A 19,595-nucleotide genomic window follows, 5' to 3' on the forward strand; every position below is an offset into this window, starting at 1 on the left:
TCTAAGTCAAGTCTACACGCTTCCTTAGAACAACTGATTTTTTTGTCCCTGAACAACAAACTCCAGTGGTCTCTGACTCGCAGTCCAAGTCTGAACTTGCATCCTGGTCCGTGATGCCGCGATGGTCCTCAGGCTGCTGATAAAAGTGTGTCACTAATGGCATTGTTGAAAGCAAGGGATAGACGTCTCTCCCAACGAAGTTTAAATAAAAAAAGTCAATAAATCTGTGTCTGTAATTGAGGTATGGAGGGACAAGTTAGGTCTTTGTCTTCCCTGGGTTGCAGGCTCTATCCAGTGCAGACTTGGACAGCCTTTGTCATTCTCTGAGCTTCTCTTTCAGCCTTGTGTAAGACAGGCGCAGAAGCTTCAGGGCTCACACACCAGAGAGAAGAGTGTCCCCTCCTAAGGCCCTCCATAGATTTTCATGTTACTGGCTCTAAATGGGACATACGTTTTTGTCCTAAAGAGTCTCTGTAGCCAGGGTGAGGTGACGTAGCGATTGGCTTTTGCCTAGTCACACCCTGCTCCTCTGAGACCCTCCTACAGCCTCGGGGTAGAGAGGTGAGGAACAGGTGACTAATCTTTAAAATGTAGGTTGAACAGCTTGAAGAGAGATAAGACAGCTTAAGCAAGAGAAGTTTCTCCATCACTGCAGGCTTGCAGGTGAGCAGGTGGAAACCCAGGGTTTTTTCAGTTTGTTGCTTCACTGCACTAGGGATTGCTTATCTGGGGGTTAAGACATTTCTCCAACTGCTCCACTGCTCACCCAGTAGCAACACAAAGAAAGGGCAGGACGGAGAATTACCCTTCTTGATTAAAGGAACTGGCTCTCTTCACTTTAGATCCACTGTCCAGTGACTTGGCCAAGCATATCTTTGGGGCGATGTGCACCTACACCCTGCAATTATCCACAGAGAGAAATCTCCATAAACACAATGAAGAAATGAAGGCAACTTGGGAGTAGCAAACAATCTCAGCTCGTCTGCCTTCAGGCCAGCCAAACAGCTGTGTGTGCTGTCCTCATACATATCCTGTCCCTGGGAGAGACAGCCATGAAATGCCATGCGGGGCTCATATCTAGCTCCAAGCCTAGTTGCTGGAACTAGCTGCTACTAGCCTGCCCCATCACGTCTGCGCATGCTCTGGGAGCTCGCCTGGCCCATGGGTCTGCATGTACTCCAGGATGACACAGTTATGCATCCTTCATTCAGCAAACCAGTGTTAGTAAGAACCGGATATGGGGATTGCCAACTCCCATCCAGAAGAACAGCAGGAGCTGTCAGACCCTGCTGGGCTAAAATTATGGGTTCCTAGGGAGTGGAGCAGATCTTTTGGTGACGGGTTCCTCTCCGGGATTTTCCCTTAGGCTTTCACTTCATTGGTTCTGTGGTTTCCTCTTTGTCCCATCTTCCATCTGAAGTGGGCCTGAGCTGTGTTCACGGAGAGCCACACCTCTGTAGCCCTCTTCCTGTTAATAAAGCTGTGGTGACAGTGGGCAGGGATACTTAAGTGGACAGAAATACAGGCTCACAGTTTCTTTGGTGGCATGTGTCCTTTAGAAGCTCAGTTGCCTTCCAACCTGGTTTTTATTTTATTTTTTTTTATTTTTTATTTTCGAGACAGGGTTTCTCAGTAGCTTTTGGTTCCTGTCCTGGAACTAGCTCTCGTAGACCAGGCTGGCCTCAAACTCACAGAGATCCGCCTGCCTCTGCCTCCCGAGTGCTGGGATTAAAGGCGTGCGCCACCACCGCCTGGTCTTCCTACCTGTTTGCTTCCAGTGTTTTACAGGGGCAAGAAATGGGATTAATGAAGAAGACCACGGCCTCTTATTGATCAGACTGGACATTCTATATATTCTATGTGTGATGTCCTTAACCTGAGATTGGTGTGAATATTCATCTTGGTTTAGAAGGAACAGTCTTGGACTGGTCTTGGCCATTCAGCTGCAGTCATGGTCAGGTTCAGAGACCCTTAATCAAATGGGCTGGAGAAAGCCACCTCCATCCTTGGCTTGCTAACACATAACACAACTCCTTCTGTGTCTTCCTCAATTCATAGCACAGCATGGTTGTATTGATTCTCTGTCACCTCTGCCTGTGCCCGGTGAGCACTGCCCGCGTTCTGTGCCCGGTGAACACTGCCCGCGTTCTGTGCCCGGTGAGCACTGCTCGCGTTCTGTGCCCGGTGAGCACTGCCCGCGTTCTGTGCCCGGTGAGCACTGCCCGCGTTCTGTGCACGGTGAGCGCTGCCCGCGTTCTGTGCCCGGTGAGCGCTGCCCGCGTTCTGTGCCCGGTGAGCACTGCCCGCGTTCTGTGCATGGTGAGCACTGCCCGCGTTCTGTGCCCGGTGAGCACTGCCCGCGTTCTGTGCATGGTGAGCACTGCCCGCGTTCTGTGCATGGTGAGCACTGTCCACGTTCTGTGCACGGTGAGCACTGTCCATGTTCTGTGCACGGTAAGCACTGTCCATGTTCTGTGCACGGTGAGCACTGTCCATGTTCTGTGCACGGTGAGCACTGCCCGTGTTCTGTGCATGGTGAGCACTATGCATGGTGAGCACTGCCCACGTTCTGTGCATGGTGAGCACTGCCCGCGTTCTGTGCCCGGTGAGCACTGTCCATGTTCTGTGCATGGTGAGCACTGCCCGCGTTCTGTGCATGGTGAGCACTGCCCGCGTTCTGTGCATGGTGAGCACTGCCCGCGCTCTGTGCATGGTGAGCACTGCCCGCGCTCTGTGCATGGTGAGCACTATGCATGGTGAGCACTGCCCGCGTTCTGTGCATGGTGAGCACTATGCATGGTGAGCACTGTCCACGTTCTGTTCATGGTGAGCACTGCCCGCGTTCTGTGCACGGTGAGCACTGTCCACGTTCTGTGCATGGTGAGCACTGCCCACGTTCTGTGCACGGTGAGCAGTGCCCGCGTTCTGTGCACGGTGAGCACTGCCCACGTTCTGTGCATGGTGAGCACTGTCCATGTTCTGTGCCCGGTGAGCACTGTCCATGTTCTGTGCATGGTGAGTACTGTCCTTGTGTTTCTAACGCATGCAGGCCTTTATAGACAGGCAAGAAGCATCCAGCAAATGCCAACACTGTGAAGTTTCCAATCACCTGCTCTAGGCTAAAGGTGGCTTTCAAGACCGAAGGGCCTGGCAGTCCAGGTACTGTGGCACAACAGGAGCTTCTAGCTGTGCAACCCGCCTCATGTATGCATCGAGAAACTGCTTTTTAAAGTTTCTTCTTAGGATTTCTGTTGCTGTGATAAAGCGCCATGGACAAAATCAACCTGGGTAAGAAAGGGTTTATTCAGCTTATAGTTCCATGTTACAGTCTATCACTGAGGGAAGTCGGGGCAGAAACTCAAACAGGGCGGGAAGCTGGAGGCAGGAGCTGATGCAGAGGCTGTGGAGGAGTGTTACTTCCTTGCCTGCTCCTCTTGGCTTGCTCAGTATGCTCTCTTATAGAACCCAGGTCCCCCTGTCCAGAGGTGACACCACCTGCAATGGGCTGGGCCTTCCTGTATTAATCATCAATCAAGAAAATGCACCACAGACTTGCCCACTGGCCAGTCTAGTAGGGACATTTCCTTCATTGGGGTTCTCTCTCCCCAAATGACTCTGTGTCAAATTTGCACAAAAGTAGCCAGCACAGCTTTGTACCTCTTCCAGGTATAAACTCTACATTTTTGGTATAAAGGCTTTCCTTCTGGAAGACAGCACCCATCCCAAATAGTGACTGATATGGGGTAGAGGTCAACTTCTCTCTCACGTAAAATCTTGTCGCAAATAGTCTAGAGCTGCTGTCAGGCCACCACGTTGTTGGGCATTGGCTCTGACATCTCTAGGGTCCTGTCTTCATTGGAATGCTATAAACAAGGTTCGCACCGTGCCTTCATTGTGTTGGCAGCAGAGGGAAGGAATAGACACATTGCTTCTGAAGAGCATAGCAAGAAGCTGCACACAGTCTCTGCTCACTTCTCATGGGGCAGAATGTACCCCTACTGCTTGGTTCATGGGACCTTAGGAATGTGGTCTGTGTTCCTGATAGTGCTCTTGGCTAGAGGGGTTTCCATAGATGAGGAGCGAGGAGACTAGGGTTGGTCAGCAGTGTCTGTCTTGGGGTGGATCCTTAAATGGAGCAGAGGGGATGTGGGGAACTGGAATGCATATCATTAGAATCTGTTCTTTGTGTGCCCTGGACCCTTCAGTTTGGTTGCTGTGATCCAATTGTCCATTCGTGCAGTTGTCACCGGTCTCTTGGGGCAGAAGCACCTAAGAATCAGACCAGTCTGGAACTCCTACTTATTTTGATCTTGGAAACACGTAGAGTTGAACTAAGGTGGAACAGTACTCTTGGATAAACCCGTCCGTCCGTCCGTCCATCCATCCATCCATCCATCCATCCATCCATCCATCTGCCCATCACCTACTGTATACCTGGAGGGTTAGTGTCCTTTTATTTGTAGAGCTAACGTTAAAGAAGCCTATCGCATCGTAGGGATATTTTTGTTAGAAAAACAGATACTGTTTGACATAGCTGAAGCTTTCTCCCCCTCCACACTGACACATCAACTCAGCATCCCTTCTAAAACGACTGCAGATACTGCACACTGACCCACCCTCCTGCGGAAGTGCTCCTTCCCTCTGCCCTAGGCTTGTCGACAGGGTCAGTGAGATTTTAGTATGCGAGCCCTTTAGATTTCAAGATTTTTAGATCATATTTTTAGGTCAGGGTTACCAAGAGGAAATAGACTGAACCCCTCACTATTGTAGCAACATTTCTTCTTGCTCCTGTTTATTAAAAACAGGAAAGATACCTACTCTTCCTCCTCTTTAACTCACTCTGGATCTCAGTCCTTTGGAGACAGTAGTGATGTCGTGCTTTTGTTTCCATTCTCCTCTCCTCTCCTCTCCTCTCCTCTCTCTCTCTCTCTCTCTCTCTCTCTCTCTCTCTCTCTCTCTCTCTCTCTCTCTCTGATTCCCTGTCTGTTTTTGGTCACTCTACCTCCATTCCTTTTTTGGGGGAAAGTGTGGCATGTGTGTGCATGCATGCATGTGTTCATGTATGTATATGTCTGTGTGTGCATGCATGTGTGTGTGTGGCAATGGGGCTCACGGAGAGGCATTCTCACAGAGGAGCTATGATAATGGTAATTGTGTGATAGAATCTGGCTCACCTGGGAGACAGGCCTCTGGCGATGCCTGTGAGAGATTATCTTGATTAAGTTAATTGATGTGAAAAAAAAATCAATCTTAATTACAAACGGGACAATTCCCCGAGTGGAGATCCTGGACTGAATGCAATGGAGAAAGTGAGCCGACATTAGCGAACATTTCTTCCTCTGTTTCCAGGTTAGGAATACAGTGTGACTGGCTGCTGCAAGCTCCCACTGCCTTGACTTCTTGCCATGGTGTACTATGTCCTAGAATTGACAGAACAACCCATTTCTCTCTCAAGCTGCTTTTATCAGAGTATTTGATCACAGCAGGGAAAGAAGCTAAGACAGGAGCCAGTGCCTTCTCCCAAGGCAGTAACAGGGTGCGGCATCAGGAGCACTGCGTCATCTGGCTTCTGTCTTGCAGAGACAAGCTGGCTCTTGACGTCAGCTTCCAGGGGTGTTTCCTGCAGTTTCCCCACACACTGCCCCTTTGCTTAGCTTAACCAGAATTAGCGTGTGACATAGAGCATATTAAAAATCAAACAAAAGTCCAGGCAGTGGAGGCGCATGCCTTTAATCCCAGCACTTGGGAGGCAGAAGCAGGCTGATCTCTGTGAGTTTGAGGCCAGCCTGGTCTACAAGAGCTAGTTCCAGGACAGCCACGGCTGTTACACAAAGAAATCCAAAAACAAACAAATTTAAAAAGTCAAATAAAGGGAACAAAACCAACTGAAATAAGAAGAGCTTTCTTGACCCTCATCTTTTTTTCCAGTGACATCTGTCTTCTCCCCTTCATGGCCGAGCTTTAGTTGACTAGGTACATACCATGTTGGTGTCTCCTCTCCTAACTATTCCTCTACCCATTCCAGAAGTGTCTGCCTCAAGCACCTCTCTGAACAATATGCTATAGTGCCCTGGGTCACCCCGGTATAGCTGTTTTCTTATATCTGGTCTGGTTCTCAGTCCTTGCCACTTGATCTCTCATCACTGGGTTTCTAAGCCTTTCTCTCACTCACTTATTTTTTTAAAGATTTTTATTCCTTTATTATGCACACAGTGTTCTACTTGCACACTTCTACCTCGAAGAGGGCACCAGATCTCATTATAGGTGGTCGTGAGCCCCCATGTGGTTGCTCGGACTTGAACTTAGGACCCGTGGAAGAGCAGGCAGTACTCTTAACCTCTGAACCATCTCTCCAGACCCATCTCATTCATCTTTTTCTCTGAAGATCTTACCTCTGAGACATTAGAGATCACCCCTGTGTCTATGATGCTCAGACCTCCTAAGGAACTCCTTCTCTACTGAGTGACATTGTCTCAATGTGCCCGCTATGAGCTTCTGAGAACATTCCATGACTGCTCCTCTCAGAAAACAACACTTGGCCCACATGGTTACCAAGCCAGGTACACCTCCCCTTACCACAATGCTCCACAATGCTCTACATTCCTCCCCACTCCCAACAGTCCTGCGAGTACCTCCAGATCCTAGCACAGGAGGGATTTGGTAAATTGTGATCAGCTGAGTGACAGCGGCAAGAGCGTTGCACAGAACACTTTCACAATGCCAGCCTCCCCACAGTCATGAGATAGGGAGGCAATTACCATTGCTTATCAGATGAAGAAACTGATCCCAGAGAGATAAACAGACTTGCCTGCGTGTGAGACCACAGGGTAAAGGAATATGCTGGAAGTTGGGAAGTTGGAGGTCCCTATCCCAGACTCTTCCTGGGTCACTACTAGAGCCAGGGCAGCCTCCTTGCCAAGTCATGGGACTAGTGAGCCAAGATGCCAAGAACAAGGTGATGTTCAGAGGTCCTGGTGGCATGGTCCAATCAGCCCATGCCTGTGTGTATCTAGTATGGCAGACATCTATTGACATCCAACTCTGAGCAGGCTTCCTTGGATCACACATGGCAAGGCTCTTGTCAGGGTGCCCTGGTACCTAAGACCCTAGGGCATGGAGGCCTGGGTCTGGCTCTCAGTGTAGCCGTGTTTACTTTACCCCTTCTTGGGACTCAAGTGACTTCTCTGGAAAGGGAGTATGAGCACGAGAAGAGTGGTGGATTCTGGGAAGGACAGGCATTGACTAGTGTCACCTGGCACAGAAATTTTCTCTGGGCCATTTGGGCAGGATCCCTCAGGCAGGCTGAGAGAAGTGTGGAAGCCAGAACCTGTTTCTATGGTGCTCATCTCTTCCTGGATGGCTGCCTTCCTGAACTGGAGAGAATACGTTGAGGCCCCGGTGGAATCTAGGTCTATCTGAGAAGATAGAGATCCCCCAACTGGGTGAGACACAAAGATGGTGTTGTCCGGAAGGAGTCTAGACAACCACGGTCAAGTTAGAGTCCCCAGGGCTGCTGTCAACAAAGGAAGGTGACACTGGAACTCGGAAGAAGCCCAGGCTCCTCTTACCATGTGGCCCTGAGTACCAGGAAATCCTTGAGGGTGGACTAATGGAGTGGTCTGGCCAGATCTGGATGGGGTGGCTTATTGTCCTGTGTGTCTGGAGATGTGGATGAAATGTCAGGGAGCTCCTAGGTCTCCCAAGAGACCAGGTATTCCTGGAGTCTGTAGAGTTTTTAGGAAGGGACAGGAAGAACCAAGGAAGAAAATATCAATGTTTCCGGAAATTATAAGAGAGGCATTTAGCAGTCACTATGTACGTCAGCTCTTAGCATCCCTGAGGCAGGCTGGGAAACTGGAGGCCTCAGTTGGTTTGGGTCAGAGGGCAAGGGTGGAAGTGGTCCTGCACTTCCACAGGTGACAGGATATCAAGAAAGCTGACCTTGAAGGACGCGGCTGAGAAAGTGACTTTGGAGAAGGAGACTATGAAGTTGGGCGCCTGGGGCCTGGGCAGGTGCCCTGAGGCCTAGACTAGGATCCTAAACCAGAAAGGCCTGGGCTCAAGGTTGGGTTTCTCCCTGAGGTGAGTGTAGAACTGAGATAATAGTATTGTTGGATGGAGGGCAGATGATTCCCTAACCAGTGGCTGTACAAGGTCTCAAGAGAGCAGAACCTGGGGGAAAGATCTCTAGAGCAGGGTCTGAGGCCCAGAGCTGTGAAAGGAAGGGCAGGTTGAGAAAGAACATGGGGGTAGATCCTTGAGGGTCTGCAGATCCTGGTGCCAGAGGGAGGAGTTGGGGCGGGCAAAGCTCTGAGAGATCTGGAGGATTTGAGGAGCTAACCATGAAAAGGTGGGAGGTGGTGTGACTGCGACCTGATAGTGGCGCCCTTTGAGGGTGGGAGACTGGAACACACCGGTCGGCCATGTCCAGAGGGCTGCAAAGATGGAAAATTCCACAGTGGGGAAACCGCCTTGAGGAGGGGTCGGGAAGGGGGGGGGGGCTGTGCCCCCTTGGGGGCGGGGCCTAGAGGAGTGGGCGTGGGGGCGGGGCCGAGACAGGGGGCGGGCCCGGGGTGCAGAGGCAGTGGAGAGGCGGGCGCGCCCAGGTGAGAGAGCCGCTCCCCCCAACCCCAGCGCCCCTGCACTGGGTACCAGCGCCAACCTCCCTGTCTGCCCCTCGGCGGTGAGGGCTCCGCGGTCGACTGCACCTCGGCTGGCCAGACCCGGTGCGGCCCCGGCTCCATCTTGGCGCCTGGCACCTGTGGCGACAGCAGGCGCAGCGCTTCGGTCGGCCTGCGCGGCCCCGGCGGCGACAGGGTGAGAGGCTAGCCCTGGTGGGTGCCAGGGTGGGGTGGACGGCGCCCCCCTTCCTGCAACCCTGAACCCACTCCTCATCGCTGCCTGCGCCGCATTCCTCCGCACTGTCGCCTCCCCTTGCCCTCTTGGGTCCTCTTTTCCGCGTCTCCTCTGCCCAGCCTCCGGGTTTTTGTTTTGTTTGTTTGTTTTTTGTTTTTCTCGGCCCAGGACCTGTGTTCATTGGCCTCCGCCCCGCTTCTCTTTGCTTTTTCCCTCCCGGTTTCCTCCTCTCTTCCATCCGCATTCCCCACCCTGTCTTCTGTTGCCAGCACCCCGCCCTCTTCTGCCAGGGAGCTCCTCTACTCGCGAGCTCCCTGCCCCATGTCCTTTGAGCCACCGTCTTTGTCCTGGAAAGGTCTGTAGCCTAGTTCCGAGGCTTATGTTGGGTCCTTCTTCCTGAGAGCCCAGTGGGCTTTGCTGTGGAGGTGCGGGGAACGGAGTCCTGGTCAAGGAGGTTGCGTGGTGTGTGATGCGTTCAGGCCTTTGCCCGCGGCAGGGGCTGCCTGTGTCTGGCGTGCAGAGTGCCGCTGTGTGTATCAATGTTATTTCCTGCAGGCTCACACTGCATATCGGCCTGTGCCTTGATCCCTGGGGTGACCACTGTGAGGCTTGTGCCCATGCTGGGGAGTGCAGGTAGGATCACAGGGGCCACCGGGGTTGCCTTCATGCTGTGACAGACCCGCTAGAAGCTCCTCTGAGGGAGTGAGCAAACCATCACCACCGGGCCAGGCTCAGGCTTAGGCTCGGGGACTCCTAGGACTTTAGATCTCTCAATGGCGAGCAGGGTGACATCTTGGAGGTTGTTGCCCCACACTTACCCCAAGAACCTGTTCCCAGCATTCTTCTGTCTTTAGACACTATGTTCTTTGGATGAGGTTAGAAGCTATGAGGGACTAGTTTTAGCCTCGGAACTCTTTTAGAAATATTCCCAGCTGCATTCTCCAATTTTGGCCTGAGTGTTCCTGTTAGACCCTGCATTTGCTCTGGAAATGGATCAAGCCACCTGCCATTAGTGGTCACACCCTTCTGTACAAGGGACTTGAGGGATTTGTAGGGGGTATCCCTTCCTGGTCCTTGAGTAACTTCTGTATTTTAACTGTGACTAGTCCTGGTTCTCCCCTCACCCCCTGCTCCTCACATTTGTGGCTTTCTGGATACAGAGGCTGCCATCTACACACCTGCTGCTTATGAGAGCACTTACATGGATGACATGGCGTGGCCTACGATGGGCCCCTTTAGAAGTCTGCATGGGTACACCCCAAGGGTCTAGGCTTCTCAGATGAGCCGAGAACGGGACCAAGTAAAATCAGCAGTCTTAGGCTGGGCTAGTCTGCAAGTTTCTGAAAATTTGGTGGGGGGTTCTTATTCAAAATGACAATGATTGCTTGCTGTCTGTGAGGGTGGTTGATTCTTTAGTTGTTGACAGTCGAGCAATGACAGACCACGTGACACCAGCCACAGCCATTATGACTGATACATTAAGCAAGGCCAGAGAAACAACATCAAGGAAGAACAGTATTACTCAACATGAATGCTCTTGGATATGTGTGCCTTTTATGTCCTGCTAAAACATCTTCCCAGGGGAGTGTCTTTGTGTGGGAATGTACATGTGAGTGTAGGTGCCTGTGGGAGACCAGAGACATCTGATCCTTTGGAGCTGGAGTTGCAGGTAGCTGAGAGTCACCCAACATGAGGGGTGGGAGCCAACTTCAGGTCCTCTGTAAGAGCGGTGTGTGTCCTTAACCACTGAGCCACCTCTCCAGCTACATCCCAGGATCTCTTTTGGGTAAAACTAGAAGCTGCCCATGACTGTAACATGACTTTTTAGGCATGCGGCATGTACACTTCAGCATATGCATAGTCTGCCTAGGTGAAAGTTTAAAATAGGCCCTGGGAAACTACGTGATAAAATAGGCACTGAGAACTGGCAATGTCACAGGATAGAGTAAGGGAAGCAAGAATTAAAAGATGAAGCTTACCTGTTGAGCATGTTGGTGGTTTCCCGAAAGGGTATCATTGCTTCTAGAGCATCCCTAGTGCTAATTCTTACAATGCTGTGGTCTCAAGACTTCCCAGCAACCTTGTAGGGTAGGACTAACTTTACAAGGAGGAGTTTACATGCATGTCACAATATGGGCTGAGTGGGCACCTTGGTCTTCCTACTGAGCATGTCCTAGATTCCTGGGCTGGCAAATATTGGAGCCTCTGACCAAGTGGATCTCTTTGGCTAAGCTAGTCTGGAAGTTTCTGCAAAGCTGGGGTTTGTAATGCAAAATGCCATTGGTTGCTTGCTGCACATGAGGGTGGTTTGTGCAGCGGTGAGGCTTTAAGTTGGCCATTTGCAGCTGCAGATTCTTTGACAATTTTTAATTGCTCCACTCTGCCACTTGTGGAGTAGTGAGCTAAATGAAGTAACCAATAGATACACAGCTTCCCACTGGGGTCTCTGTGGTCACTGGTCTCTCTGGGGGGATGGATTTGTCTGGGTAGGTAGGTGCAACATTTTCCTTGCTGATGGCGTTTCAATAGGTCGGGCTGGCTTTCCCTCAGTCTTGTCCCACCTATTTCCTCTGGAGGCCAAGGGACTGGCCTGTTCTTTATTGTAATTTCCCTAAGAGGATCCAAATAGTGGGATCTCACAGGTGCCCACAGGACTTTCAGTCTGCAGGTGTCTTTCTGCCCTCCTTATCCCATGCAGCCTGTCAGGCAAAGTGTGTGGGCAGTGGTCAAGCTTCGCTCCCTCCCATGTAGCTGCTCCATTGGCATGTCAGGAAACACCATTGGGAGCACAGAGGCAGGGTTGGGTACCGGAACTCCAGGTGTTTACAGTGGTCAGGTCAGCGAGCAGCACACTGTGCAGAGGACCTCATAGACTCACAGGCTTGATTCCTTGCTGAGCCACTGCCCAGCCCTGTGCCCTTGGTCAGGTCACTAAGCTTCTGAGCGGTGGCCTCATTTGTAGAATGGGGATGATGAATTGCATCATGAGGTTGCTGTGACAGTGGATTGAGACAGTGTTTGCAGAGGCTATGGCTGAGCCTGCAGCATTCCCAGCTGGCCTCGTCCATCGTCACTGGAACTGCCTTTAGCTTTAGCACTTTTCCAACTGGCCGTTGGGTGCTAGCACTCCCTGAGGGCAGTCCTGGACCAGAGTCCTTCCTTTGTCACCCATCCGGTCTGGCTTTGGGCATGAGGAACAGCTAGGATGGGACCACTTCTTACCGAACTGGCTGTGTGCAGTGTGGCTTGGCCCAATACAGTGGCCATCAGCCACATGTGACCAGTTATTTAAATGATCAGAAACAGTTTCTCGGTCACCGTATTTGCATGACAAGTGCTCAGGTGCCATATGTGGCTAGTGTCCACCACGTGACAGGGCAAGGGTTAGCCTTTCCATCAAAGCCTGCAGTTGTACTGGACCGGACTCTGCCCTTAGGCTTCAAGACTTCTGCTGTCCTGAACTTGAGGCAGGGAGGTATTTCCTGCAGCAGAAGTTGAGTTCAGGAACCCCGCCACATTCCATTTCGGTCATGCTCACCCGGCAGGGTGGCTGGTTTTCTGTCAGTCTTTATCAGCCTAAGGTAGGTGGGGAGGACTGGGATTGCCTAAACCAAAACTGTCGCCTTCTGTATCTGCCTTGCCTCTCTAGCCCATCCCTCCTGACAGAGAGTCCCAGGGTGATCGTCCCCACTTCAGGAGGGTTGGGCTGGCCCAGTTATCCTGACCCTCTGGCCCTACCCATGTCCCAGTCTACCTGTCACTTTGCTGTGTCCCTGACTACTTGTTCCTCCTGGGTACCTCCTCCTTCTCTCCCCAGTCTTGGTTTCCATAATTCTCCAGAAAGCTTTCTCCTATCATCCCTGTGAGTTCCTTGTCTTGGCAGGGTCTCTCCTCAGGCAGCTTTGGGCACTTAGTCTACTCCTCCGTGGCCTTGTTTTTAAGTTCATTTTCTCTGTCTGCCACATGGCAGCTGGCCTCCTATTGCCAGCTGCACATCCAGGGCAGGGTGCTAATCTGATGGTGAGTACCAGATCATAGCCCTGACTCTGCTACCTTTGGGCTCAAGGGAGTGGGGCTGAGGGTCAGCCAGAGCGTTCTGTCCTGGCTCCATGATGCTGAAGCCAGGGATGGAGACAGCCCAGGTGGGCCAGCTGGGAAAGGTCCTCAGGAGGAGATGGTGGGGGTGAAAAGGGGTTGTGTTGAGTTTAGGCAGCTCTGGGCGGGGGGGGGGGGCAGGGCGGGGTGGTGATGGTAGATTTTGTGCTGGAATAGCCACACCAGGAAGAGAGTTGACATTTTGCAGAGGGTATGTCTGTTTTTTAGGCATTTTTTCTCTCATTGCTGGATGGTCATCCCCGGGAATAGCCAGCACTAAATGATTCCCATGTTCCCAGCTGCGGAACAGTGAGTGCAGCATTCAGCAGGGGCTCAGGAAATGGCTGCAGATGAACGAATGGCATTAAGGGCTGATGGCAATGTTTCCCTGTCCTAGGGGCAGGCTAGCGTCAGGATCCCTGCTCCCCTTCACCCTGACAGGACAGTCTGAAACGTGTCACCGTTCAGCAGGTCAGGCTGGAGAGGATGGTGGAAGAGCTCGAGGAGAACCAGAGGAGTTATCAGCTTATCCATACCCATTGCTTCCATATCCCACAAACCTGCCCCCAGGAGACCCCAGTACCTTTCCAAGTGGATGCTGCCAGTCATGCTGCTTGTTCCAGGCTTTCTGTTTTGGTTGGCTGAGAGCTGTTTTCCCACAGCCTCCCGATGATGCCCCATGACTGCTCCTAGGCCCCCAGCTCACTTGGCCTTCCCCCCAGGTTCCCCTCCTCTTGGCCCCCACACCCACACCTATCTCATAAGTATGGCAAACAGCTGGCATGGTGGTGGTGTCCAGTGCCCATTTCTGGAGCGGTGATTATTAGATATTTGCAATGTCATCTCTGCGACACATGCCAAGCCTGGTGTGGCTGGTATGTGTCTTGTCCCTGATATCCTTATGGCTCTGATCAGTCAGGCAGGCTGGGACAGAAGCTACTTCCTCCATGTGCCTAGCACAGTGTAAGCTCAGAGAAGCACGCAGGTGACGTGCCAACACCCAACTTGGCTTCACTAACTTTTTTTTTTCTCTCTCTCTCTTGTAGGCAACCATGAGTTCTAGCCAACCTGAACCTGGTGCCCGGGAATCCCAAAGTCCCCGCCCACAGCCCCTGTCCCAGAGTTCTTCCAGCTTGCTGTGTGAGGGCCGGGAGCAGACACCAGAGCTGCGCAAGAGTGTCAGCAGCACTGTATGGCACACGCAGCCAGGAGAGGCCAGCACGAGTGCCCGGGCTCTGGAGGAAGAGGGGTGCCAGACCGAGAGCATGGAACAAGCACAGGCGCCGAGCCCTTGGTCACAGGGTGGTGCTGGAGGCCACTGGAGAAGCAGGACTGTCGGCAATGTGTCTACCATGGGCATCAGTGACCTGTGTCGCCTGCGGGCTCCCAGCGTGGCAGCTGTGCAGAGGAGCCACTCAGACTTGGTCCATAGCGCCCAGACCCGGGGTCGTGGCGGTGCTCAGAAGGCCAGTCTCAGCTGTTCTGCCCTTGGCGGCTCACCTGTCCAGAGGGCTCACCTGCAGCCTGGGAGTGTTGCTGGTCCAGATGGCCAGACTCCTGCAGTCCTGCAGAGTGACCTGGCTCCGGAGGATGGGACTTCTAAACCAGCCCACATGTTGGGGGAGAGTCAGGTGTTGGTGCCAACTGTAGAACTGGAAGGCACGGCTGGTCTCATCAGCAGTCCCCAGGGTGGACCCAAAGCGACTGGACAGTCATCTACCACTTCCTACCAGGCTCTGCCCCCAGCTGCTCTGCTCTGCACGATGAGGGAGACTGCATCCGGTGGCTGCTGCCATGTTCTGGCCTTTCCCAAATTGGTAGCATCCGTGAGCGAGTCTGGGTTGCAGGCTCAGTGTGGGATGAAATTCCACTGTAAGTTGCCTGGAGGGGTTTCTGGGCATCCTCACTGCTGTGTCCACCCTTGGGTGCCTACAGGGCTAGCCACAGAGTCTGGCTCCAGGACCAAAGATGTGTGGACCATGACCTCAGCCACTGACTTGGCCTTGGGTGTGGCCTCAGCCCAGGATGCTGGGGTTCAGGTAGCTCCAGTGGCAGCCTGCAAGGCTGTGGCGACCAGCCCGTCCCTGGAAGCACCTGAGACTCTGAATATGTTTCCAGAGGTAGTGCTGGCGTCCAGCCTGGAAGAAGCATCATCGCCCGTGAGGGACGTGCGGTGGGATTCTGAGGGCATGACATGGGAGGTATATGGGGCCTCAGTGGATCCTGAGGTGCTTGGCATTGCCATCCAGAAGCACCTGGAGATGCAGTTTGAGCAGCTGCAGCAGGCACCAGCCAGCGAGGACAGTCTATCTACAGAGGGCCGCAGGGGCCCTCTGCGGGCCGTCATGCAGTCGCTGCGGCGCCCCAGCTGCTGTGGCTGCTCGGGAGCTGCTCCAGAATGAAGAACTGTGACCCTGAAGCAGGCCTGGACTCTAGACTTGGTCCCGGGCCAGTGATAGGCACAGCGAAGACTCGGTGTCACCAGAACCTACCCTCTCACTTGCGCACCAGCCTTGGGCTTGCGGTTCCATGCAGCTGGGCTGTCTTTTAAGGGCTTGATTCCCAAGAGCCACCTCTCCGTTCTGGCCTCTGGACTTGGGACAGGGATTTTGCATTGCACATCGGCGAAATCCTGGTTTCTTTCCTGTAAAAGTACTTAACCTTTTGTTTAGTCCATCCGCAGAACTTGCTGTTACTCTCCCAGGAGTCTCGGTGGTTTTATTTAATAGCATTGCTAGGAAATAATGAATTTTTACATTGCACAAGAGGCCCAGGTGGCAGGGATGCCTTGGTCCTAAGAGAACCGACATTGCTGGAGGCCCCCACCTGCCATGCACTGTGCTTGTCTCCTACGTTGTTGTGGTTTCTCCTCTTGCTCTTCTCAGATGTCACAGCAGAAGTCCGGCAAGGATCTAGCTAATGAGCTCTGTGGCAGACAGTGCAAAACAGTACAGAAGGCTTAGAGCTAGGGCTAGGTTGAGCCCTGGTGCTGGCTTGAGACATCTACCTACGCCTGCTCAGTGTAGCTGGGGACAGGAAGAACGAATTGAATGCCCGTTCTCTGCCAGGTTCTGTGGGTTTGTGAGGAGTGAGATGCAGTCACTGTACCAGAGTGCAGGGAGCGGAGCATTCCAGAAGGGCCACGCGTGTCACTTGGAGGGGGTTTCCAAAAGCCTGCCTCTGCAGGACACTGTATCAGGTTCCCTGCCTCAGGAAGTGGAGAACAAGTAGCCAGTCAGTGCTTGAAAGGGTGTCTTTCTCACCCTACTCTATTGGATTTTATCCTAGCTGGTGCAGTTCTTCTGGGAGGGAGCTGGCTGGGGGCGGGAGGGCTGGGCTTGGGGTTCCCACCAGATAGGAAATAGCGAGATAGAGCTGAGAGGCTCTGAATGTCAGGGTTAGCAATGGCCTAGGGTGGGCTGGTCAGTGAGGACTAGTAGATCTGGGTGGGGAGAGGGGACACAGGGCCTTAGCTGCCTGATTTTATTCCCCATGGGCTTCTCAAAGCCCAGGAGGATTGGGGTAGTCTGTTGAAGATCCTAGACACCTGGAATAGAACCCCTCAGATAGTTCCAGCGTTATGTAGACGCAGGGCCTCAGATTTGGCTATGTTCATGTAGGATTGAAGCTGTAATAAGTTGTGCACTAGGGGCTGAAGCCACTCCTGGGATCCTGGGGCTTGAAAGATGGCTTATCTGCCCCATCTGCAAGGTCCAGGCACTCACTGAAATAGGGAAAACTCTGCAACATGGCTTATGGCTTAGATAGGATTGGCATGTCAGTGGGTCAAAGAAACAAGGCGAGACAGGCTGGCTTTCTAGGTGAGAAACCTCAGTTTTATAGGTACTGTGCCTTTCCCAGGGAGCAAGCACATCCTTTAAAGTCCTGGGGGGGGTGTGTGTGTGTGAATAGTTGTGTGATACAAAGCAAGTACTTTGTATTCTGGGGTATGGCATGTGGTCACTCTGTCTCCTTCATACATGGGTACCAGCAGCCCAACCTTGGAGCCTGAATGGGAGTGAGCAGATCATTTTGGGGAAATGGGGCAATGTCGTCTTCACACAGGGCCATAGCCAAGAAGGCTGTTGACACAGAGGGCTTGGGCAGGTGGACGGAGTGGGGACAGCTTGGAGATATCCGTTCTGTTGGGCTGGTAGGTTTGACTGTTCATCATCAGTTGGGAGGCTGGCTTGGGTGCCTGAGATAAGCGTTACAGAATCTGCAGAAGGTGGGGGAAGATTCCCAATCCATGTGTATGAGTCTATTCAGTGAGAAGTCAAGGAGGCTGAGATCCTTTCATTTGGGGCAGAAGGACAGTGAGGCCACTTTCTGGGACAAGCAAGGGCGGGTGGGCAGGCTCCCGAGGTCCACGTGAAGGGAAACAGACCACAGGGCTTGGCTGGTGACAGTGAAACCCACTGCACGAAGACCTTCTCCTCTGCCACATACAGATTTCAAGTTCATTGTTGGGCAGATTGTGCCAACCTGCAATTCCCATGCTGCACCTGGTACTGAGATGAAAGCCAGGTGGCCCACTGGGGTCAGAACAGACCAGCCAGCCACCCGCTTAGCTTCATCCTGATTGATAAACATTTGTACAATGGTGCTAGAACCCAGTGCAGCCTGTGCATTGGTTGGAACTCTTATAACACCCACTAGCTCATCACTACAGTTCCTGTTCTCAGGCATGCCTGGGCACCTGTGATTTAGTTTCTGAACTGGACCCATTCCCACTCTCTTACTGGGCCCCCTCCTGGGTAAGGCCTGATTTGGGTACTGGACCAGGGGCTGTTGAACATGGTCACTGACTTTCCTTATAGACAACTGCTCTTGGATTCTTGATTTCTGGCTGACATTTGGGGTCCCCTTTGGAGGTGGTAGAACTCACTGTCTATGTTTGTCTAATTTTGAATTAAAAATAAATCCAAGTTGAGAGATCAGAGCTTTGCCAGGCCTTGCAGAATTGGGGCATTGGGCATGGCTAGTCTTGTTTCCTTTGTTCTGGTAAATTCTGTCCTCTGAGGCATAAGCCCCAGAATTCAAGGGCTCTGTCTGTGTCCTGGTAGGTTTCCTCCTTCTGTGTTCTGGGACCACCCCCTTCTGTCTATTTGTTCTCCTTCTGAGGCACTTGGGGTCTTGGATAACTGAAGTCTGGCTTCCTGGACTTTACCCTCTGCCAGAACTACCTTCCTGTATGTAACACACAAGGAGTAGAGGCCTTATCTGGTTCCAGGCTGCATTGTGATCTTAGGGAACCACTTCAAATGTAGGCTCTTTGCCTGCTGTTGGTCACAGTGCTGGGGAGGGTGGGAAGTCGAGAGAGGTCCTCTTCCACTGTGATGTCACCTGTTCCGGTCTCTGTCCCCTGGCTATGTTAGATGATTATGAGAGTGGCTGACGTGGGCCTTCCCATGCAGGTTCTGATGATTTGCACTTGGGGTGGGCCACCATCGCCTAGGAGTCTAGGGCTGGAGACTGAACTCTGTATTCACACTGATGCCACACTAGTCAAGACACCAGCCCTGAAGACCTGAGACTTCTTCAGCTCTAAAATGGAGTGGTCACAGAACTTCATCTTTGGCTTATGGGAATGGAGTTGCAGAACCCTCGTCAGGCACCTCCCTCCAGTTAGTGCTGGGCTCACACACTGGCGTTACCCAGTGTTTCATGGCCACGGGACAGGGCTAGTAGCTCTTTGCTACTGACTTGGCTGCTCCTGTAGCCCATAGCCTATTCCCTTGACGTTTTTCCTTCAGCCTCATCCCAGGTTCTGCACCTTCAGTTTTGTGCCCTCTATAAGACATGTGCCTTCTGGCTGGGAGCCTTTGAAATCAGTTTCTAGAGCCACACAGGGGAGGAGATCGCTCCCTATTGGTCGGTAGCAGGGGACAGAAGCCCAGCAAGGACATGCCTTGAGGTCAATCCAGACCGAAAGCAGAACTCTGGGTTTCTAAGGGTGGACAGTAGACCCCGGGTGCTTTAGCTCTTGGGTATGCAGTCTTTGAAGCTCCAGGAGCCTTGAGGAAGGTCTCTGGATGGAGCCCTAGGGTCTATTCCAAAGGGAGTGCTGTGTACTTACAGGCAGGGTGCATTTGTACCTGCATCTGCCCATCACCCAGTGCACACAACCTGGAGTCCACATGCTGTCCAGGCCTTTCCTCCAGATTCTGCTGTGCTGATGGACCTGCCAGGTGACCTTGATTAAAGGAGAAGCTTGGCCTCTGTCAGTGTTGAAATCATTCTTGTTTGTCAGTTTGGTCTGGTCCAGTTTTGTCATTTGAAGCTATGGCTAGTCCTTTATGAGTTCCCATCCAACTTGTCAGGCAGGGTAGGGCCACTGTGGAATCTGGAATGTGTCGAGACTGGTCTGGACCAGTCTGGTCTGGTTGAGACCAGTCTGGATCAGTCTGTTCCAGTCGATACTGCTTTGGTCTGGTCAAGACTGGTCTGGTCTGGTAGAATCCAGTCAAGAGCAGTCTGCTCCAGTCTAGCCCAGTCAAGTCCGGTCTTGTCCGGTCTGGTCTGGACCAGTCTGGACAAGTATATTCTTGTCTGGTACACTCTTATCCAGTCTGTTCCAGTTGAGACTGATTTGATCTGGTCTGAACCAGTCGAGACTGGTCTGGACCAGTCTCCTCTGGTTG

The 19,595-nt window shown here is 52.4% G+C and overlaps 1 protein-coding gene across 2 annotated transcripts; it reads left to right on the plus strand.

The window, feature by feature from the left end:
- Positions 1 to 8,564: 8,564 nt before the first annotated feature.
- Gprin2 (G protein regulated inducer of neurite outgrowth 2) lies at positions 8,565 to 18,761 on the plus strand. Of its 2 annotated transcripts, none has more exons than XM_075988724.1 (2): positions 8,565 to 8,817; positions 13,998 to 18,761. In XM_075988724.1, exon 2 carries the CDS (start codon positions 14,004 to 14,006, stop codon positions 15,351 to 15,353), a length of 1,350 nt encoding a protein of 449 aa, XP_075844839.1. In that variant the 5' UTR covers positions 8,565 to 8,817; positions 13,998 to 14,003; the 3' UTR covers positions 15,354 to 18,761. The 2 variants fall into 2 exon arrangements, with proteins under 2 accessions (XP_075844839.1, XP_075844840.1); XM_075988725.1 differs by having other exon boundaries at positions 8,598 to 8,606; positions 13,998 to 16,179.
- The last annotated feature ends 834 nt before the right edge of the window (positions 18,762 to 19,595 follow it).

The sequence above is a fragment of the Microtus pennsylvanicus genome, chromosome 10, assembly GCF_037038515.1.
Source record: "Microtus pennsylvanicus isolate mMicPen1 chromosome 10, mMicPen1.hap1, whole genome shotgun sequence".
In the NCBI taxonomy this organism is placed as follows: domain Eukaryota; kingdom Metazoa; phylum Chordata; class Mammalia; order Rodentia; family Cricetidae; genus Microtus; species Microtus pennsylvanicus.